Raw genomic sequence first — 24,945 nt, 5'->3', positions numbered from 1 at the left:
GGAACAATGAGGGAAAAATTAATTCAAACTGATAGACCTGTTATAATAAAGGAAAGGCCCAATCTTCTTGGATAAACTGTGGCTATGGAAGGGTATAATCCATTAGAAATTAACTAAGGAACAAAAAGGATTTTCTGAATTTCTGATTTTCTGTGGTATTTAATCTTGACAACATCACTGAAAAGGCATCAAGCAGAATGGAAGCAGACAGGGGGGAAGGAATTCTAGAGCTAATACAATCGTTCATAGAAACCATATTATATAGTATAATATGAATAATTATGCACATTTCAGACAAACTGTGCCGAGACTAGGGTAAAACTTGAAATATTGCTACTATATCAGAAAAGAGATTTAGAACTTTTTTATTTGAAATGCCTATACAATTATTTATATATAACAGTGAAACTGTACAATATGTTCCCAAAAGTAAGTAAAGCTGCTGGAGAATCAGATAGAGGATTGGTAGCATATAGCTTGTCCCTGTACAAACTTAATTCCATATAAATAAGAGATTCAATTTATAATAGGTAGAATGTTGAATAAAGAGGGAAGTTTATAAAACAAAAATATGGTATTGAGTTGGTTTAATGATTATTCAGAACAACAGCATGTAAAGCTAATAAAATTATTTTTAATAATTTGAAATAAAGTTATTACGAGACCGTGGAAATCAAATAAGGAACAGCAGAAAAAAATGGGTCTACTTCATATGTTTGAAATACCGTAACATCAAACCTCTAATCATCAAAGACCAGAGGATCGAAATTCCGAAATATCAAACCAATGACAAAAAAAAATTAAATGCAAAAACTTCTGATTTCACATTTTTTGGAGGGGACAAGCCCCCCTGCACCCCCCACCCCTGCTACTTAAATATACCAACTCCAAGATTGCACTACAGTGAAGAGAATGGGAAAGTTCCCGTTCCACACTGTACAGCAATCTCCAGTCACAAGGTTCGTTATTTTGGAACATCGATCCTCTAGACTTTCGATGATCATAGGTTTTTTTCAGTATTTTGAACATATGAAGGGAATCTGTTAAAATACAGGACAGTTCTGATGAATGGAATTAGAGACAACAAGATGAGGAGGAATAGGAAAAGGGATCTAAGCCAAGTGTATAAAAAGTAATGGGCTTTAACAAATCAACCATCAAGCATATGCCATCTAATTCAGAATTATGTTATTGGGCAGAAGGCACATTTGTGCAGCAGAATAATGATTTGTGATGGGTGTGAGCACATAATTCAGTGTTATCTTACTTTTTATGTACTGTTTAGGATATATGAAATCTGGCATGTTCTTATTTGTAACATATTTACAATTGTGAGCCCTTGGATCAGGTTATACCTGTATTTGAGTTAAGCTTTATTGAAAGATTTTTCTTTTGATTGGAAAGACAGCTACCAGGATATATATATATATATATATATATATATATATATATATATATATATATATATATATATAAATACATATATATATATATATACACATACTATAATAGTAGATGCTTGAATGATCACTGCTGCAGTAGCCTTAGTTATATTATGGATTATATCCTACCAAGGATATAACAGCCGGCCAGCTTCTAAAGCTTTAGAGCACCTTCCTAGTGCCCACGCTGTCAAGCAGCTTGAGTTGGGCTGACTAAAAGACAAGTTTGGGTGCAAAGCCATTCAGAGCTTTAATACCAGCAGAGGGAGGGAGGCTGAGCCCTGAAAGGACAATACTAGGAATAACAAAAAATAAATGTAATCACCCTGGCATAAAGAATGCACCAAAAAATATATATATAAGTGGAATGGACAGAGGGAGCAGCAGTGATCATTTGAATATGTACTGTTATGGTAAGTTCAATCTACACAGCAGTACTATGTTTTTCATATTGATCACTGCTGCAGTAGCTTTAGTTATATGGGTAGACTCCCATAACTAAATATATTTGGGAGGAGGAAGGAGAAGAGTCAATGAGCCCCTGAAGAATGGCCCTAGCAAAGCATGATCTAGATCTCGAGAAGGAGTTATAGTGCCTTGTAGAAGTAGGTACCGAGGACCAGCCAGCAGTTTCTAGAATACTTCTAGAATCCAACCCTTTCCAAAAAGCCATAGATGAAGTCAAGGCACTGGTAGAGTGGGCCTTGACCTTGCCTGGGATAGATTTGTAATGGTGAGTATAGCAAAAGGTAACAGCCTTAGACAACTATTTGGAAATGGAAAAAAATAAAATATCACTTAAAAAAATTAAAATCATATGCTGCACTACCCCAACTACTGGGTATGTGTCAACACTCTATACACGTACATGTTTATATAATGATACATAGTTTGCTTAACTTACTTGTATACTTTGTTTCTTCTAAATTTTAGTATATATTAAGTTCTCCAGTTGCTTAAGTGCTTCACAGAATTAACCTCCAGGATCTCTTCATCTTATTACTTATGTAAATGCATATATCCATTTGTAATTCTAATCCGCACACCAGGTACAGTTGTTCACCTCAAGCATACACAAACTGAAAAATTTCAACATATAAATTTAATATATATATATATATATATATATATATATATATATATATATATATATATATATATATTTTATATATATATATATATATATATATATAAAAATATATCAGCAGTCTTCAGTATGTCTCACCTGTATGAATATGTATTTGACCATGTATAATATACCTTGTTACAAGCTATCAAACCACAAAAAAATGACCTACCCTCCATTCCAGTGAAAAAGATAAATACTTTAATAAAACACTGTGTGAAAATAAAACATAAAACTTTGGTTACGCACTTTCTTCCCCACTAAGTCTAGGACTTTATCAGGACCAAATTAACCATACAAGCAAGCCTTTAAATAAGATTCTATCCACACCCTTCACTGACTGCCTAGAGTTCTTTAAAGTCACAAGTATCAAAAGTATCAATAAAATGTAATAGTAACAACTAAAACTTCCTCAGTAACAAGTTCTAAACAATAATACTTATCAGAAAATGGTTCTAATGAATTCCCAGACATAGTGGTTCCTTCAAGGTCTTTACGCCTGACTTGACTTGTTTCCTACAGGGCTTATTTAGTTTTTTGTTACAAGTTATGGTAATTCCAGTTGTTATACATCTTTCCTCATTTGTCTTTGTAGAAAATAATCTCTCCATGTGATCACGTTGTTACTGCTAATGTTAATGTATTGTATATGACTATGTCTTGTACATGTGTACCGTATAAACCTGCAGCATTTTATATTGTTACTGTTCAACAGTGATTCTATCATGTATGTATATGTATATATGGTTCTACCTGACTAGAAGACCGACATCGAACTGAGCACCAGAAGATCGAAAGTGAAGAAGACCGACGCGAATCGCGAGTGGCAGAACATCGACAATGCAGAAGCCCGACACGACGGATGACAACACCAACGCCGAGGATGCCGACATGGGGAAAGGCTGTGTGAGTATGTGGGGATAGGGTGGGTTAAGTGAGTTAGGGTTTATAGGGGTGGGTTAAGTGAGTTAGGTTAGGGAGCGATAGGGGTGGGTTAAGTGAGTTAGGACCTTAGGGTTAGGGTAAGGGTTAGTGTGGGCTTGTAAGGATTTTGGTGTGCTTGTGTTGTGTGTGTGGTTTGTGGAATGGGGATGTGTTTTGTTTTTAATTGTTATTGTGGTGTGTGCAGTGTATGGGGTTTCGTGTTTGTGTACCGGTTATTTCGGTTATGTGTGGTTTCGTGTTTATGGACTGTCGAATATGTGGTGTCGGTGATGTGGTTGTCGGTGTTGTGTGGTTTCGACTATGTCAGGTAGAACCGTATATATATATATATATATATATATATATATATATATATATATATACTTGCAACAGTATTCAAATTTCATTGTATGTTTGTGATGCTAATATTCTGCTAGTTGTATTATAATTATAACAATATGTATATTCTGGTAAATGTTTTACTCATGTCATTTGACTAATTAGCCCAGATTGTAGCTCAAAGAGGTCCTTGAACCAGTTCACTCACCCTGCTAACAGAAATAAATAAATTATTAAGTAATTAAGTGTGTGCCATGCTGCTAGGATGCACATGGATTGTGCTGAAGTTATTTTGAGTGCATGTAGGAGTAAAATGGTCAGACAGGGTTATCAGAGGTGGCCAGGAGTTTGAATGAGTGCTACTTAAATTTTGCAGCTTCAGTGTTTTCAAGAACCAGTACAGGACTGATCTTTAACTAGGGCATACGGTGAGGAATAAGTCTGTGAAAGCCACGGTTAACTTGTACTAATTTATAGTCATGAGTCAGTTTGGATATCTTTTATTTCCCAGAATTTGTGTCACTACTGCTCTGTTAATGCTTGTGGGTTTATTCTGATGTAGCAGTAAGAGAAATGTATCCAAAACAGAGGTGGGAATATGTGCAAGAAGTATCTTTTGAGTAGCAGTTTAAGTAATTATTGTGGATGTTATTCAGTGTGCTGTACTAATATTTGAAAACAGCCTGGACTGTAAGCAATGTAGTATTTGTAAAAATCAAAGCTTGCAGCTTTGATTTGTTAATAAGGTCTTATTCTTTGTATTTATTAATTAATAACTGATGGGCATTTAGGTGTAAATATATCTGGGAATTAGGGGTCAGTAGAGAAGCACTGAGTATGAGCATGGAACAATCAGTTCATGGATGTTCCTAGCATAAAGATAAGACATGCTCATTTATATTTAGTGAAAGTTTAACTGGCTTTTTAATAAAAACTTGAGGCATTAATAAATTCCAGCCAGAATATTGTTACTAACGATGGTGTACAATTGCTTGTATCATAATTGTCGGGCCAGTAACAAACTATTGCACACAGTGAACTAGCAGTAAAAGTAGTGTCGCGTTCCATTTCTCTGCAAGTGCCTTCCAAGTCAGTCCAGCTGTAGCATTGCATAGGGCTCAGCAATACCCTATTGATTGATAACTGCATCAAGATTTAATAACTCAATACACACATATGTTTGTTCCTGATGGCATCTAGCATATATAAAAATGAAGATACAAATAAATGAATGGAGAAATGAAAGATTAGTGGAAAGTAGGATACCCTCCCTGCAAAGAAAAAAAAAAAAAACAAGCAGCAGCTTCAGAAATCAGGCTGGAACTCAAGCACTAGGTTCTCTTGTTTGAAACCTCATCCACAGTATACTGGTAACATTCTCTGAAGGAAGGGAGGTGTCAGTTGTCTAATGGAGAACCTGTTTAATAACAGATGATATCAGTTCAGTTCATACTGTGTAATCTAAAATCGATTATGAATCACAGCACATTTGGCAGTGTCAGGTATATAACGATATATGGCAGTGCACAGACATTACTGGTATAGATGGAGCAACGTCAGACATGAAGTACGCTCTACATCATAGTTGTAAAGTAGAAGCCTCTCAAAAATTCACTGCAAAGGTGAAAGCAGCACAAAGGAGAATAACAAATACTTTCAACAAATATATTGTATGGAGAGAACTGACCGTGAGCAGGAAAAGCTCTCGTTATATCTCACAGGCATATGTTTCTATTCAGTACTACAGAAACACACAGTAGTCTGCATTCAGAAAAAGATTCACACACCACCATGCTGTGAGTGGATAAGGTGTTGTTCATTATTACCTTTTTGAACCTCTGAGGGGACAAGTGGGTAAAGATGATCGTATCAGTGATATGAGCATTCCCTCTGCAAAAAAAATTACATCTTTACATGTAACATTCGCCTACAACAAAAGTAAAATACATTCAAATGCACAGTAAGTCTATAATAACCATAATAACCCCTCAATTTCTTCTGCTAATTAGCCTTATATTACTGGTATTAACAGCCATCTTCTGCATATCACTATGACATAATCCAACTACAATGCAGCACAATAAAATTTTCCCATAATCTTCTAACGCAAGATATGACAATGACTGTACTACCTCCTCACAATCAAATGTTTTCAAACATATCCCAAACCCAAGACCTACAGTCTATACTTCACAGATAGAAAACCTGACTATCAAACCTTATAACAGCCATTATAGTCAAAAATATGGCCCATGAATATTAGATGTATATGCAGTAATGTGGTAGACCTCCACTGCTGGACAGAAAACTATAACCCACAAAACACAGTGCTCTTTATAAAAACTATACTCTTACAAACACACTCAAACTCAGTGCTAAAACTTTTGCTACAAACAGAAGTTTCTGTATTATTACCCAATTCCACTTACCTTACATTTGATAGTCAGCAGTATGACCAATGTTGGCATTGGTCATTGATCATCCAATCACTTCAACAATTGCCTGTGCAAAAACTTCATAAGTGAAAATTAAGTTTGATGAAATGCAACATACTATGGTGTGTGTGTGTGTGTGTGTGTGTGTGTGTGTGTGTGTGTGTGTGTGTGTGTGTGTGTGTGTGTGTGTGTGTGTGTGTGTGTGTGTGTGTGCACGCGCGCGCGTGTGCGTGTGTGTGTGTACAGTTCCCCTGTATGTTATCAACATATATTTGATCAACAAATGCAAGGGGCAGTAGCTGTGTTCATTGTTGGACACCTCAAAGGTATGTTTCTTCCAAGCATTTAACTGGGGTTCAGAAGGGGGTGAAAGTATGTGTGCATGTGTTTGAGCATTAGAGTTAGGGTTAGGGTTAGGTAAGGGGATAGATGCTGTATATGTTTGATTGCAAATTTGTGTATTTTTAGGTTTGAGTTAGGGGTTAAGTAAGGGAGAAGATGTTATGTGTTTGCATGCCCCCTTACACCACCTTACTAAAATGTGCTTACCCTACCCCTACCCAAAAACTAACTTTAAAACTTACCTTAAAAAACTTCCCAGAACACTACCACTAATCAGATAGATCTGAGGCCAATGTTAGGAGGGTTTAAATGTGAAAATCAGGAAAGGAAAGAGTTTTACTTTATAAATCTCTGCATATTCGGTATTTAGGGCATTTGGTTATATATTTTCAAACTACTTAATGATGCCATTTTCTATTTAAAATTAAGTAAGTTTAATTATACATAACAGAATCATAATCACACATAACATGCATATATATATATTATATATATAAATACACACACGCACGCACACACACACACACACACACACACACACGCACACACACACACACATGCGGTTACATTTCTCTTGGTCCAATTCTTAGGTTAACAAAGTATAGTGTAATGTAGTACACCTTACCTTAAAAACACTTTCCATAACATTAGCACTCTATATATAGATCTAGATACACATGTATTAAACCATATCTCTCCACACATTACACCCCAAATTGCTAAGGACAGGCTAAGCCTCCCATTGAAACATATATTCAATCGCTCCCTCACTAACAAATTAATTCTACATAGTTGTAAACACACATTAATATTGCTGTTCCCACTGATCAATTGCTTCTTCTGTCCAAGAGTCAAAATTCTGGAAAAGCTAATGCATGCAAGTAAATGTTATAGGCAAACAGCATGGATTCTATCCTATCAACTCTACACTAACAGTTATATGTACTTTAACTAACCAAATCTGCAGTAATATACAAAACAAAGTACTCATAGGTGCCATTTCCCTGGGTCTTTACTATGCCTATGTAATTGTAAACTACCAGGTGTTACTTCAGCAGCTGGGCAAAACTGTATTTTTCATAGGTTCATATGTGTATAGTAGACTAACGACCCCTTGTGCCTTTTTAAGTCTAGCCATGTTTACCAAATATTTCTGACAACTTTTGGTACCTAGGGTTATTTTAAGGAATATATGTAGACCTGGCCTTGGCTAGTCTAGTATTTACAAGCTGCCTTTGTCTATTTGAGACAAGGGTGCCAGACCAGAGATAAGTTTCTGATTTTACATACACTGGTCCAGGTTATGCTTGAATTTGTTAAGGGACAAGCAGCAACAGAGGAAGACCTGTATGCTAAGTACATATTATCTCTCAGCAGTCTGTAGGTGTAAAAGTACAGGGATAGAGCTTTGAGGGAGTCTACACAAGACATGTCTTTATGCATTGTATTCTTTTTGTGAGGAACCTCTGTTGACATTCCAGTTGTTGTATAAGCCTGGTCAGGTGCATAATGAAGGGGACACTGCACTCATTGGTTGGTCTGATGAAATTTGAGTACAGTAGAGCAGTGACATTCTTGGACCGAGTTGCCATACCCTTGCATATAAGTGGCAGAGCTTGGATTTCCTTACTACCATAGACACATTACAGATGATGGTCAGATTACTGTCTACATGCATACCCACGTCCCTGGTTACTGGGTCTACTCCAAGGGATGTATTATCAATATGGTAGTTTCCATGGGAAGCCATTTTCCTAGATGATACTGTTATGCATTTCTTGGTATTGAGTTTTAGACAGTGGTTCTGGCACCAGTTATTAGTCTGTGTCAGGCCTTCTTGCAGGATATTTGGGTCTTGGGGGAATTCTATGACTGCACCTAATTTGCAGTCATCTAAAAACTTGGTCATCCAGAGGCCTTTGATATTGGCCTTGACTTTTGAGAAGTAGATGCCAAAAAGGAATGGCACCAGTACTGAGCTTTGAGGGACTCCACTAATGACTGGAATCTTTGTGGAAGTAGTCTCCCCAATACTAATTTCTGTGAGCCAGCTGGCTATCCAGTGGATGACAGTGAGTTTTATCTTAGTGAGTTAGTCTATAATGCCCAAATGGGGTATTGTGTCAAATGTATTGGCCAGGTCAGTCTAGACAGTATGCATTTTCCATAATCCATTGCTTTAGTTGTGTAGGCCTAACCTGCCCTTAACAAAACCAAACTGGGTTGGATCCAGGGTGCTGTCCATGGATTTAAACCATGTGTCAGTAATTACACAGACATCTACAATCTCCAGAGTAAGGAGAGCTTGTCGGGAGTGTAGCTTCTTGTTTAGATTCCTGGCATTGAGTAATAACATCTTTAGATTTTCTTGGGTGGATTTGCTATGACAGAAAGTTTGTTATGTTTGCAATGCCTGGAAAGGCACTTTGGATGGACAAGGTTTTATTTAATATTTGAGAGCCTGGATGGGACAGGTGCAGAGCATCCCAAACAAATCAGTATAGCCTGTTGATCATATCCTCTCATGCTGAGAAATATTGTACCCCCTTTGAATGACACCAAAAACTGAAGTATTTCAGTAGTTCCAGAACTACCTCTAAAATGGGACTTTTGTAGTATGCTTTAGAAATGTTATCTCAAAGCCAATCTGTACAACAAAAGAGATCCCAAAAGGCTCAATGCTGAGATGCCTTACTATTCTATTTATCACTAGTCCAATAATCTTTAAATATCAACTGCACACAGTAAACAGATGATATAATGTTTACAAAAGAACACAAGCCGCTATTACATACATTGTTTCAAGAGGATTTTGCCCAGATATGGAATTGCCCAACTTCTAATAATGTAACTGTTAATACCCAAATGTCTACTACCGTGATATTAGGAACTCAGTAGAGACTGGCATAATCTCAGCTTCATTCATACCCTCAACAGAATTACAAAGCTATATGGGAATTTTGTTAGCTAACAGGTTACCTTTGGGCAACCATGCAGAATAACAGGCAGGCAAAGTTCTAACACAGATAAGCATATCCTGTAAAATCTCTTACTTGCTTACTTCTGAAGTTTGAACATCATTAAGCAACAATATCCTCACTAAGATACTGCTGTCCTTCAGACAGCCAAGAACAAAATATAGAAATTCATTAATTTATCATATAAGAGAGAACACTATTGTACTACCATGCAGAAAACCAAATGGCAACCAGCTGAACCAAGAACACACTTTAACGAAATATTAAATGAAAGGCACTGCCCATCTTTAAAAATACCACTGAAACATCCATTGACATCACAACACCCTACAGCTATGTAGATTCCGATATACCAAGGTAACAGAAGAGTCTTTTACAAAACCGTGCCTATAATGTGAAATAGTATACCAGACAATAATACAAAAAGATAAACTCTCTATTGAAATCTGCTGAAAACATACTTTTTTAACAATCATAAATAATGCAAATAATGTAAATGTTGTAAGAAACCTTGCTAGGTCTAGGGAACTGGTGCCTACTAAGCTGTCTTACTAAAATCACTCTACATTCAGGAATCCACTGTAATGATACATAGAGACCATACTTCTCAACTGTCCAGATTTTCACAAAAAGTTTGAATGTTTGTCTTACATTTTTGGTCTGCTTCTCATAAAATAGTGGTTTTCTGGAAAATCACTGGTAAATCATTGAGGACTGAAGTCAGAAAATAATGGCAGACATTTAAGTTTCAGACTTCATATTATTCAGAAAATTAATTTTAATGCAAAAGCTTTTATTCTATCAACTTTCTAAGTTTGTAAGAGCAATATTTAAAAATGTGTCTATATTTTTGGGCCTTAGAGCCCCTTTATTTGTGGCTTTGTATAGATTTCTTGGTCTAAGAGCATGAGAGGTATGATAGAGACAGATGTGCAACTAGTGAAAATATGTACATAGATAGCGTTATCGCTGTATGCAGTGCAGTGATTCAAACAATGTAAAAGTACAACTATAGTTTTAAATGAAGTGTATCAGTGCTACCATCCCCACACAGAATACAGTGACTTGTTTCAATAACATTAATTTAAAAGTACACTACTGGATATTATTCAAAGTGGTAGTAATTTCGGTTTGAAAAATAAATCATAAGGTAATCTGTTTGTACGTGTCAGTTTGAAAAGTTTTTACTGCCTGAAAACTGACTGTCAGTTACTTAGCTAAGAAAGTTAAATATATAAACAAACAAATGTCAAAATCTTGATATTGTATACATTACTAATACATCACAAGCCAGTGCATTTCTTTGTGCCGGTCCCAAGCCCGGATAAATGGGGAGGGTTGCATCAGGAAGGGCATCCGGCATAAAACTTCGCCAAATAATTAATGCGGACACCAGTAAATATTTACATACCGGATTGGTCGAGGCCTGGGTGTACAACGACTTCCAACAGTACTGTTAGCCAACAGGGTGCTGGCAGAAATTGGGCTACTGTTGGCCAAAGGAGGAGAAGAGGCAGAAGGCATGGATGAAGGCAGGAAGAGAGGAGAAAGGCTAGGACTGTGGTAATGAGGGTCGGAACTTTGAATGTTGGCAGTATGACTGGTATAGGGAGAGAGCTAGCCGATATGATGAACAGAAGGAAGGTTGGTACATTGTGTGTGCAAGAGACTAGATGGAAGATGAGTAAGGCTAGGTGTATTGGAGGTGTGCTCAAATTGTTTTATCATGATGTGGATGGGAGGAGAAATAGCATAGAAGTTATCCTGAAGGAACAGTATGCTAAGAGTGTTTTGGAGGTGAAAAGAGTGTCGGATAGAGTGATGTTTATGAAGCTGGAAATTGATGGTGTAATGATGAATGTTGTTAGTGCATATGCTCCACAAGTTGGGTGTGTGATGGATGAGAAAGAAAATTTTTGGAGTGAGTTGGATGAAGTGGTGATGACTGTACCCAAGGGTGAGAGAGTGGTGATTGGAGCAGATTTCAATGGGCATGTTGGTGAAGGGAACAGAGGGGATGAGGAAGTGATGGGTAGGTATGGTGTTAAACAAAGGAATGCAGAAGGTCAGATGGTAGTGGATTTTGCAAAAAGGATGGATATGGCTGTGGTGAATACGTATTTTAACATGAGAGAGGAGCATAGGGTGACATACAAGAGTGGAGGAAGATGCACACAGGTGGATTATATCTTATGTAGGAGGGCCAGTTTGAAGGAGATTGGAGACTGTAAAGTGGTGACCGGGGAAAGTGTAGTTAGGCAGCATAGGATGGTGGTTTGTAGGATGACGTTGGTGATCAAGAAGAGGAGGAGGAGTGTAAGGGCAGCACCAAGGATCAAATGGTGGAAATTGAAAAAGGGTAATTGTGAGGTGGAGTTCAGGGATGAGTTAAGACAGGCACTGGGTGGCAGTAAAGAGTTACCAAATAGTTGGGTAACTACAACAGAGCTAGTAAGGGAGATGGCTAGAAAGGTGCTTGGTATAACATCTAGACAGAGGAAGGACAACAAGGAGACATGGTGGGGGAATGAGGAAGTACAGGAGAGTATACAGAGAAAGAGGTTGGCAAAGAAGAAGTGGGATTGTCAGAGAGATGAAGAAAGTAGACAGGAGTATAAGGAGATGAGATGCATGGCAAAGAGAGAGGTGACAAAGGCTAAGAATAAGGCATATGAAGAGTTATATGAAAGGTTGGACATTGAGGCGGGCGAAAAGGACCTGTACTGATTAGCTAGACAGAGGGACCGAGCTAGGAAAGATGTGCAGCAGATAAAGGTGATAAAGGATAATGAGGGAAACATACTCACAAGTGAGAAGAGTGTGTTGAGGAGATGGAAAGAGTACTTTGAGGGGTTGATGAATGAAGAGAATGAGAGGGAGAGAAGGTTGGATGATGTGGGGATAGTGAATCATGAAGTACAATGGATTAGCAAGGAGGAAGTAAGGATAGCTGTGAAGAGGATGAAGAATGGAAAGGCTGTTGGTCCAGATGACATACCTGTGGAAGCATGGAGGTGTTTAGGTGAAATGGCAGTGGACTTTTTAACCAGATTGTTTAATGAAATCTTGGAAAGTGAGAGGATGCCTGAGGAATGGAGAAAAAGTGTTTTGGTACCGATTTTTTTTAAGAATAAGGGCGATGTGCAGAGCTGTAGTAACTACAGAGGGATTCAATTGATCAGTCACAGCATGAAGTTATGAGAAAGAGTAGTGAAAGCTAGGTTAAGAAGGGAGGTGATGATTAGTGAGCAGCAGTATGGTTTCATGCCGGGAAAGAGCACTACAGATGCGATGTTTGCTCTGAGAGTGTTGATGGAGAAGTACAGAGAAGGTCAGAAGGAGTTGCATTGTGTTTTTGTAGACTTAGAGAAAGCATATGACAGGGTGCCTATAGAAGAGTTGTGGTATTGTATGAGGAAGTCGGGAGTGTCAGAGAAGTATGTAAGAGTGGTACAGGATATGTACGAGGGTAGTGTGACAGTGGTGAGGTCTGCGGTGGGAGTGACGGATGTATTTAAAGTGGAGGTGAGATTACATCAAGGATCAGCTCTGAGCCCTTTCTTATTTGCAATGGTGATGGACATGTTGACAGATGAGATCAGACACAGATTTAACACTTTTGTGCTGCATTTATTGATGTTGTTGAATTTATCACTGTTTTTCAGCCTGCACTTGTTAAAGAAATACCATCTGTTTGTTAATATACTGCTCTTAAGTTGTTTTAACAGTATTCTGATATTTCCTAACCTCCTCTGACACTGCAAAAGCTGTTCTGAGTTTTGCCAAAACATTTTTAAGTTTTACAGAGTTTTTTTTGTGTTTGTAGAAGTTTTCCTATGTTTTTACACGTTTTTCTGTATTTGTGAACATTTCTCATGGTTTGTAAACGTATTTCCAAAGATTTCTTATACTGCAGGGGTTCTGCCTTTTGTTGTAAAGCATTTGTTACTGCACTTGAACTCAAACAGAATATATGTCTGTGAATGAGAGGGAGGATAGAGGAATGGTGAGGATGCAAGGAGTAGAGGTGGCGAAGGTGGATGAGTTTAAATACTTGGGATCAATAGTTCAGCGTAATGGTGAGTGTGGAAGAGAGGTGAAGAAGGGAGTACAGGCAGGATGGAGTGGGTGGAGAAGAGTGTCAGGAGTGATTTGTGACAGACAAGTACCAATAAGACTGAAAGGGAAGGTCTACAAGAGGGTAGTGAGACCAGCTAAGTTATATGGGTTGGAGAAAGTGGCATTGACAAAAAGGCAGGAGTTTGAGCTGGATGTGGCAGAGTTAAAGATGTTAAGACTTGCACTGGGTGTGACGAGGGTGGACAGGATTAGGAATAAGTATATTAGAGGGTCAGCCCAGGTTGGAAGGTTTGGAGATAAAGCCAGAGAGGCAAGATTACATTGGTTTGGACATGTGCTGAGGAGGGATGCTGAGTATATTGGGAAAAAGATGCTAAGGATGAAGCTACCAGGTAACAGGAAAAGAGGAAGGCCTAAGATAAGGTTTATGGATGTGGTGAGAGAGGACATGCAGGTGGTTGGTGTGACAGAGCAAGATGCAGAGGACAGGAAGAAATCGAAACAGATGATCTGCTTTGGTGACCCCTAATGGGAACAGCCAAAAGAAGATGATGACTAATACATCAGAACAACTGTTTATTATTATATTTTAATTTGTTATAACCCAAAAGAGACAGCATGGGGACTGACACACTGATGTGATTATGAGTTTCATTCCAGTTGCTTTCCTCCCAAAATGATGTCTGGGCTCCAATAATATGACATAGCCTGTAAATCATAAATTAGGTTTTGTCTTTCCTTCATTCAGTTACAAAGACAGTTTTACTTGCTATGAAAACAGAGACAGTGCTTCTTTTTAACTGAACGTCTCTAATCTTTGCTTTCTTTAAACTGATATAAACCCTTACTGGTCTATTTCCATTTTCTAAAATACAAAAGAGATAAAAAGGCAGGTTTTTAACACGTTGAAGTGGTAGTTCTTAAAAAAGAATTCAAACCCTCCCAGGCTCCATCCCCTCCCCCACATTATTGAAAAGTGTGAAAAGTTGTAAGATTTACTTAATAATTGATATTAACCTTAATAGTAATATTAATCTTAACCTAATAATCACTTATAAACCTATGATACGGTGAGAAAAAAATAACTTGAATAAAATTATTTACATTGAAGGTGAAACTTTTCTTTAAAAATGACCAACTGAAGAGCATCTTTGTGGCACAGAAGGATAAAGCCCTGACTATGCTGCAGATAGTCAATGTCTGAGTGGTAGTGTGGGGAGCAGGGAGGTGTAAGTGAGCAGCGCTTGCCATGTTACCTATCTGGAGGGGGGGGGGTTCAGCCTTGCTGACAAACACAAATAAATGGATGTAGGGGTATTTCTGGCACAGAGGGATTGCTAGGTGCACATAGCCAGGACAGCTTTTAAGGGAGAGGTTAGTAACTCTCCCAGAAGGCTGTGCATAGTGGAAGTCACATTTCCCATGAGGAATAGTTAGGCCAGGTGTTGGAATGTAGTTGGTGTAACTTGTTAGACTGGCACAACTGCACAACTCCTTACTCTTGCCCCCAGATAATGAATCAGCTGATGTGGCTGTCATTCCCAGAAAGGAAAGGATGAGCCCTGAAGCTCTCACTTTTCATGGGAGGTGAATGGGACAGGCTGTTACATCGTACTGAGCAACAGATGGACCAGAGGGAAGCAAAAAGGACAGGCAGTGAGTAGGGGAATGTGTGCACACAGAAAAATAAAATGACCATCTCTGCATTATATTTTATTTATTTATTTATTTATTACATTTGTTGACCAGGTATGTCTGACTGGGCCAGAGGCCCGTTTTCAGCGGAGACCCAGAAAGAAAAGCTCCATAGTAATATAAGACAATAAACAAATATAGTAACAGTAGACATTAGTACAGTAGAATTATTTACAGCATCTAGAAAACAGTACAAAGCAAGGTTCATTTTACTAGTGGAGAGCCAGGGAGGAAAAACTCCACAGTAGCACAAAACAAACAAGTTACAGTAAATATAATACAAATAGTAGAACTGAACAAGAGCAAACGGTAGAAAGTATATAAGTTAAAGTTTACAAAAGGGATGTTAGATGATCAGGTGAGATAGGTAAGTAAGAGTGGGGAACTACAATAGCCTGGGGAGAGGCAGGAGCAGAGCCTGTGTCTGGTGAGGTATTCCTTTAGGAGTGATTTGAACTGATTATGAACTGGAGTTTTTGATATAGTGTCTGGGAGGGTGTTCCAGAGTTTGGCTATTCTGTGTGAATAGAGGGAGTCACCATGTTGGTTGTGGGAGTTGGATACTTTTAGAAGGAGTCTGTTGGAAGATTTGACGGATCTGGGATCTGCTGTTAGTATTAGGTTGGAGTAAAGAGGAGATGGCAGGGCAGTTGTTGGGGTGCTAGATTATTTTGCGGGCTAAGGATAGTTGATTGAAAGATAGGTTGGGGAGCTCTAACCAGTTTAATATTAAAAGAGATGAGCAGTGGTGGGATTTGTGTGGGTGATTTGTGGCAAATTTGGCAATTTTATGGTAAGAAGATTCTAGATTGTTGAGGTCAGCCATAGAAAAGGGTAGATGGAAGGTATGTGCAAGCAGTGGCTAGTCTGGCATTTGAAGTTAGGAATGGTTTGGCCCTGTATAGGGTATGTAGTTTGATGTGTACTTTTTTGATGGTTTGGGCAATATGTATGTCAAATTTTAGTTTGACATACATATTGAATTATAGTTAATTTTTATGAGCAGGGCCATAACAAGGGTGACTTGAAGGGGGGGGGGGTGACTGCCCCTGGTGCAAGCTGTTAGGGTGTGCAAATGATAGGTGCAACTGGGGTATTAATGCACTACTGGCATTCATTAATGGAGCCACAAAGATATCCCTGCTTCACAAATGAATGCCAGTATTGCGTTCATACTTGCAGTTAGTAGCTCAGTATGCGTGTTACAGTTGTAGCAAGCAGCTTGCTACAGTTACAGAATAACTTTTTTTTTGTTATGTTTTCATTGAGTAGTGGCTTGAGTCTGGGACACTGCAAAACTGCCTAGGGACCAGATGGCCTAGTTATGGCTCTGTTTGTGAGAAAGAATCAAGGCAAATACCCAAGTGCTAATAATGTTTGTATATTCCTATAAGCAGCATTATTCTGTTGGAGGTCTCACAGCTTCCTTCTTTTTCTTCATCAGTATGAGAACTGACATCATTATATTGTGTTTCTCTTTACATTTTGCGTTATCTCATCTGCCTTTCTCCACAAGGTTTCCATCATTTACAGTGTCCAGAAAATTGAATGCTGATCCAATGATATTAAAATGACTTTTCAAACTCCAGAATTCTGCTTGCCAATGCAAATAGAATATTGGGATTTGTAGTCACTGCCTCTGGATGGCAGTTTTGTTTTGTTGCTTTTGTGATGCGGTCCATGTTCTAAAAAAAAAGTGAAGAGGTGTGGCTTTTGGGCTCCCTATTGAAGTATCAGCACTTGTAACACAGAATACTGACACGTCGAAAAAAAAAATTGAGACCGCAGAAGTATGAATATCAAACATCACTCTTTTCCTTTAAACGTCTTTTTTGCTGTGGGACAAACTCCCCCCCCCACACACCTTAAGCTTATATATACCAACTCAGAGATTGCTATTGCCATGCCTCTGAGAACAAGGAACATTCAGAGAAATGGCTCTCTTGGACTTGGTATACCAAATTCATTTTTCTCATTCTGTCTCCATATTTTGGGACTCACTACATGGGTCCTGATATTCCTTATGGTTACTATTGCTTTTGTCTATTTTTTTGTTTGTTTGTTTGTTTTCCAAAGGTAGAGACCCTAGTTCTGACTGATGCTTTGTTTTTTCGTTGCTTTTTGTGGGCATAAATATTGACTTTCCTCGAAGGACCTCATACTTTCTATAGAAACAGACCACCTGCTTCTCATTACCTGAATGAGTTGCTCTGCCTTAGTGCTTCTGCACCGCTTTTCTTTCTTTCTGTTCTTCAGTGACCAACGTATCAAAATGAGTTACTCAGTTTTCATAAGAAACACATAAATGAAGTTTGGAGCTGTTGCACATAAACTGATCTGGATCTACTGTTGTTGTTGTCTTTCGGCTTTTCTCGGTTAGGGGTCGCCACAGCGGAACTCCAGTCCGCTAATGATTGGAAGTAGATTTTGACAAACGCCAAGGTGGCAGCTCGACGTTCAACCTTTAATGAAGGCACGCCCATTTACGCATGTCTTTCGAATGCCCACCCAACCGCGGGGAGGACATGCAGACTCCACACAGAAGGCACTCCCCGCACTCCAGCCAAGAATCAAACGGGAGAACCTCTTGCTGTGAGGCAACAACTCTACTGCTGCACCACTGCGGATGTTGATCTGGATCTACTATAGCCCTTATTATGTATTTCTAACACTAACACTGCACCAGTTGTATCCATTTAAAATCACCATTCCTTCTTTTTCTGAATTGGGAAGAGATAGTCAAGTGTGATATCCTACGGTAACAGACATTTAGTGCAGTCACAGGTTTATCTTTACCTGAAGAACATTCAGTGCTGTACATCTGCTCATGTCAATCTTCTGATATCCCAGTCAATATGAAGTTACTATAGAATAATTCCAAATATGTTACTGCCTGCTAAAATAGCAGTTTTATATAAATGCTTTAAGAATTGTATTGTGAATTCAAGGCCTAGACCTGCAGCACATGTATATAAAACATACTAATCCATGTTGATAAATAAAACATCTCTATCAATTCAAGTAGTTGTTTTTTTTTAAGTTGCTGGTATTGCCAAATTTAGATATACAAGTGTTAAATCTGTATGATGAATATGTTTATAGTTACTTTACTTATCAATATATTTATCTCTTTTGCTTATATATTTATTCATCTCTTTAATTTTACAGCTTGGATTTTTCAAACGACCACTGAAGGAAAAACAAGAAGGGGAGGAGTATAAATAGGAGGAACAAAGCATTTTTGCTGTAGCTGTAGCATTTTTTTAAGACCAAACTGTAAATTATATTGTAAAAATGTCCTTATGTGCACTGTATGTACTATCATACATTGTATGGGTGTCAATGATTTGTAAAATTATGAAGGAGATATTATGATTATTTTGACAATTGTAAAATAAGTAACAGATCCTGTTAGCTAATGCTTTTGCACAAAAATTCTGTGAACTGTAAATTTAAATTATTTTGTATAAGACTGTTTGCAAGCACTCACTTCTTTCTCAAGGGTAAGCTGTGCACTGGGAATGTTTGAATTAATTCTTATCCTTACTTATATTGTTTCTGTTTTCAGTATTTTACCTTTTCCTTGTGTCCTTGATTAACGAAGCAATATCACAGTTGTTCACATCATCAGCAAAGAAGATTATAGAGACAAGTGCCTGTCCAGTGAACATAGTGAATATTTTTCTTTGCTAATGCAAGGAGTGTGCAGAGCTGTCTTTTGTCTTAGACTATAAGGTTCACTGTAGGCCCAGAGTCTAACAAGAGAGACCACCATGAGTGACAAAACTAGTACTCCTAGTGATATAGGAGTAGAAGAAACATGATCAAAACAGTTTTGCAAAATTATGTTTAGGCACTTGAGCAGGTGTATAGCATACTGCTGTGCAGTCAAATGCAAGTTTCACCTGAACAGAGCTCATGGGCCCTAAATCATATGGACTGTGTTATATATACAATTTATAAGGGCTGAATTTTAGTTAATATAGCTTGATGGGGTTTAATGGAGACCACACTGCTTATGTCTTAATTATGAGATCCAATGGAAAGAATTTTAACTAGAAGAAAATATAGGATGGTGGTCATGAATATTTTATATGGCTCAATAAGGCGTGAATCCACTATAACTTATTAAACCATGACAGTAAGATGGGATTGGTTGCCTATAAAAGTGTCATCCGGCAGGTATTAAAATTGTGCAAAGGGTACATGCCTGTATTGCTTCCTACAGAAATAGGATGGCAGAATTCTGCTAAGATATTTTTTGACATTTATTTGATTCAAAAAAATCTGAAAACTATAATATTATGCCATAGCTGCTTCTAAGGTATCCCCTTATGATGACATAGTGTCCTTTCCCTTTGGTTTGCATTTTATAGTAGAGAGTTTGTAAGTCTCAACACTTCCTTTGCATACCCCATCTCTGTGCATGCATACAAGGCTTTTAGCCATCTCCTTCCAAAACAATTCCAACATTATAAGAATCCTGAATAATCAGCATATTCAGGAGCCAGTATGGTATGCTGTATTAAGACGTGGTGTACCAATCGTACTACTGTAAGCAGTGGGTATAAGGAGGGGATACTCTGAACAGAGAACATTACCATTTTACTTAGGAGCTGCAGATGACTCGGGACAATGACTGCTGTACATTGATTCAAGAGATGGGGGTAGACATTGAGCAATGTATGTTAATTTGACAGGTGAAAGAGAGAGAGAGAGAGTTAACATTAAAAATGAGCAGTCTGCTATTCTGTAGGTCATCTGCATTAAAGACAGTACCCTATGGAATAAACAGTTTAACTTTCTCTGCAAAACATAGAAGTGGATACCAGGGACAGTGAGCATAAGTGCAAATGACACTGAGCGGTGGAGGATGTACTAATGTGAATAAGTTAATGTAACGCTGATGGACAGCGGTGCATTTGTATTATTTGTATGACATGCTTCATGCTGCGGTCACTAGGATAGGTGTGAATATGTAGCTGCTGCTTATGCTTTGACATTGGATATCTACTAAGGTAGTTATTATGTAGACATGAACATAGTTAGTACTACTCAACCAGATTTACAGTGGGCCTAGATCAAGTAACAAAGACTGCTGTTCAGTGATTCTCCTGTTCATGAAATCTAACCATTGTAAATACCTTCAGTGTGGAATATAAAATCTGAATATATTGTCTTGGTGTTATGGAGATGTAGATGACTTCACGTGTTTAAATCCGTGTCTGAGGGCAGTGAACAATTAGAAACATTTTGTTTTGTTTTTTTTTTTCTTTTCAGCTGATGTAAATTGATTACTCCTTGCTTAATTTTAGCTTTGTTTTACATTACTGAAAGTCTTGTCAGTTAGTCTACATGACATCCAAGCAATAAGCAGTGCTAGAAGACTGTCTAATCTGCAGTGTGTGTCCTACAGATTCTGTAGAACAACACCAGATGTCTATTTTGGAAGTGCTGTTCTCAAGGATCATCAACAGCTTTTGTGCCTTAAAGGAGATCAAAATAACCAGCAAATGAACTGCAGCCCTGTGACTCCCTTAGTGGTGCCTATTAGTACAATGACTGCAAGGGATTTTGGGATTGAAGTATCAGACATTATCCCAGCTATGAGTAATAAAACCCTTTTGTTATTGTCTGTATATAGTTTGGTGCTTATTTTATACACATATATATATATATATATATATATAGTAATGAATGATAAAACAAGTGATGAGGAGGTATAATACAGACATATGTTGAACAATGCTTCCTGAACTTTGAATGCAAATCCCTCTGAGTTTATTAAAGTATTCCACATCAAGAGGGCATATTATATTTGAGTTTCAGGTATTACTTCATACTTCCAAACATAACTTGTAACAATGTTCAGGCCAGTGTCCTCAGAAGATAGATGATGTAAGTAAGAAAGTACGAGACAGAGAAAAATTAAAAAAAAATGTGAAATTGAGTGATAGACAAGTGTACAGATTAACACCCCATAGTATCATATCTTCCTTCTGTGATGTATGGAATTTTTGTGCATTTATTTATTGGTCAAACAATATTGTGTATATTTGAGTATAGTGACTGAGAGAAAGTTTACCACACAGGCCTTTAACTGACAGGAGTCTACATTGTTAGTGCCATAGTATGAAGCGGGTTTATTTTATTGTTTTCATTTTCAATTAAATATAAACCACTGAAACAAATGTAAAATAAAAAGAAAAATCTGTGTTCACCTGTACAGAATTACTGTGGATGGACTTTTCAACATAAATTTGACACATGAATTTTGAGGATTTTTTCTGCCTAGTTTCACAGATAAGGAATAAAATTGGCAGAGTCACAGTAATAATCCAAGTTTAATAGTAAATATCTGTGTCCGGTTAACTATCAAAGTATAAAGACATGCACATTTGTGTGCCTATTTTTTTTTAAAGATAGTGAACTCTGGAATTCAATCCACTCTTCTTTTCTACTGGCTGCATCTTGTTGATAGCTTACTTAAAATCTATTTTCAGTAAATGGCCTCAAACGTCTCTGAGCCATTTGCAGTTTCAAGACAATTGTCTTGCACTAGCATTATATGATCATATGATGTTTGATGTTCTAAATCTTTGATCACACAAATTAGACCAGTATACATACACATATACATATTATATATATATATATATATATATATATATATATATATATATATATATATATATATATATATATATATATACATGTTGGCAATGGTAACAACAAAGGTGTTTGTTGCATCTGGGAGTTAAACATTTTTTAGTAAAAAGAATCAATATTTTTCTGTGTCCTCGATCCTCCTATAATAACAAAAAAAAAAAACAACTTCTTAGTTTTACCTGTTCATTCTCTTTCATTAAAGAATCAATGGTTTGAAAAAAAAGGCTGAAGGGGTTCCTCTAACAAAAATGTGCTATGTCCTTCTTACAGATAATATAGATTTCTGCCATCTCCAGCAGTTTGGAGTTTCAGATGTGACAACCATCTTGCAAGGAGTGTAACAAAATCCATAAAGCAGCTCCCATAGAAAAATGTCCACTGCTCTGAATGTGAAATCTTATGAGGAGTTAGCAAGAACAGTTTCTATATATATTTTTTATTTTTTTTTCCTTCTTGTGACCATGACCTGCTATTTTATATCCACCCAACCTGGAATGAAAGATGTAATGTGCTTTTTGTTTTAGTCAGTGGTTTATAGCCCTGATGTAGTATCTCAGTGTAGCATGTCTGAAGAGATACTGGCTGATATAGGTTTTAGTATAGATCTGAAGTAGAGATGCTCTTAACTGCTGGTGAATCTAGTAGTGGAGGGTGGAAGTGAGAGGTCAACATGTGCTCGCCCATGTTGGAGGAAGAGATGTCAGTGTGGTCCTGACATAGATGCCTGATCCTGTTTGGGTCAATGATGGGATGCACAGAGGTTGCTAAGGCTGCTAGGAAGTCTTCAGTCTGCAGATCAGTGCTGCACTGTAAAATCAGTTTCCTGCTTGGGCAGAGAAGTACTTTGTCCACCCAGGGTAGTTAACTTTTTGCTGACTCTGATTTATCTTAGGCACCTCTCTGGCTTGGGTTTTATCTGTTTCATGATAAGTATATGGTCTTGCTATTGCTGTGTATCATAGCATTGTGGAATGCACAACTATAACACACTTCTCACTTGCCCGTAAGTGATGCCCCTCTGCTTTCCTTTAAAGAACCCCTCCATGCCACTGGGAACAAAATTTCATGATTGATTGGTTTGTTGATTGACTATTTCCACTTGCTAACTTCACGTTGTAGTAAACGTCTTGGAAATTTGTTTTTCTAGTGCCCTTAGGAGCTTAGAGCTTAAGTCCACATATGAAGGGGGGCTGTATTTGGTCTTTAACAAGGATAGGTTGTCTCTTAGAACCAAACCACATTTCCTCCAAGAAGTGATTTCCAAGTTTCACTGAAACAATCATCTCCTGACTTTCTTAATAGTAGTAGAAAGCAGGAAAGAGAAAAATCCCTTCAGACTTTTGATGTACACTGCCTGTGAAAAATGCACATGAGCTTAGGAAATGGACTTGCTGATCAGTTAATTTGCTTGGAGGAGGGAAGGGATTACACTTGTGAAACACACATTTTCAATAGATGACCTGCTACATTTTCTGTTATCAGGAGCTCACTAACTACCTACTGGCTAATGATGTGATCAAAACACACTGCAGTGCTAGGTCTGGTAATATCTCTGTTGCAGACATCTGCAGAGTGACCAATTAGTCTTTGGGGTGCTTCACCAAACATGGTTGTCTTGACTGTAATTCTGTCAGCAAGGCCTTCTTTGCTAAGACTCCACTTAAAAACTTAAGTTTTGTGAGCTCTGTTTGTTTGTGGTCTGTGGTTCTTCTAGCCTGGTGGTTTACTCTTTGGAATTAAATCAATTACTAGCCCCATCAAGGAGCAAGTCATTTAAACTGACATATTCAAATCATTTCTGAAAAGAGACACTTTTACATAGAGAATTTACATGATTAGCACATAAACAGAAATATGTAAGTAATCGATGTAAATGCAGATTGAGTTTAAATAAGACTCTAGGCAGTACAACAGTAAACCTACAGTTGGATGATACTCATACCTCTCACATACCTTGCAATGACTATATTACATAACAGTTTGAGTGGGATTGCAGAAACAAAGTCATACTATCTGAGGCATTGATTTTGAAGGCCCACCAATAAGGCAGCATTTCATGTCCATGGTCTGTATGACAGATTTGCTGGGTGATAAGCAGCAGTGAATTGATAAAAAAAACAGTATAAGAAATATAACGTGGAAAAAGAACATGAGAAAGAATGTTGTAATGTAATGATATGTCTCAGGAAATAAAACCATTTCTGAACAAAGCTTAAATAAGCAACACCCATATTATCTTGACAAATTGATTTCATAATCCTGTTTTCTGCATGCATTCAAGAAAATCACATTCTTGTTCTATTTATAGCCCACATACTGACATTATATCCAGAGTACATTGATAACATCTAGGTCCTAAATGTTGACACTGGCTTAAACCAGATTTAGGTTGCATATATATTTTTTTGAATAGTAATTGGATAATGTAATTGCTATTTTCTACCCAATGCACTTTATGCACGGTGCCAACAAAGCATGACATATTATTTTCCCTTGTATGTGAATTGTATATTTTAATTTTGATGATGTACAAAAAAAACCCTGTTGCCATTGTTTACTATGCTGTGTCACAAAATATTTAATGACTCATACATCCAGTATTCTGTTTATATATGTGATACCTATTCTAATAAACTCTGTGCAACATCACATGGGGCTAGCGCACCCATAGTACCAACGCCATAGGAGAGTCATAGACAAAGGTACAAAATGAGGCAAGACACTATATGCAGTTTTACTCCATTGTGCAGCCATAGTACTTCATGTATGGAATAACTATGGAATAACTATGCAAAGGACCTTTCTCCTGGATCATCGACAATTTGCAAGCATGGCACCATTTTGATGCATGCCGTTCACAGTGGCATAACCACTGGTATTCTAATTATGTACACTGAGATGTCGTACAATCCCAC

General features: G+C 37.6%; 1 protein-coding gene across 1 annotated transcript in view; it reads left to right on the top strand.

Moving 5' to 3' along the window:
• ITGA1 (integrin subunit alpha 1) overlaps positions 1 to 20,633 on the top strand; it is a 2,125,719-nt gene extending 2,105,086 nt beyond the window's left edge. Inside the window, exon 30 of the mRNA XM_044077325.1 lies at positions 18,530 to 20,633. Coding sequence (XP_043933260.1) covers positions 18,530 to 18,586 — 57 coding nt within the window. The 3' untranslated portion in view covers positions 18,587 to 20,633. The remainder of the gene's footprint in view (positions 1 to 18,529) is intronic.
• The last annotated feature ends 4,312 nt before the right edge of the window (positions 20,634 to 24,945 follow it).

Source organism: Protopterus annectens, chromosome 1.part1, assembly GCF_019279795.1.
Source record: "Protopterus annectens isolate FY-2018-M chromosome 1.part1, PAN1.0, whole genome shotgun sequence".
NCBI lineage: Eukaryota > Metazoa > Chordata > Ceratodontiformes > Protopteridae > Protopterus > Protopterus annectens.
This window is presented reverse-complemented; position numbering and strand designations above follow the sequence as displayed.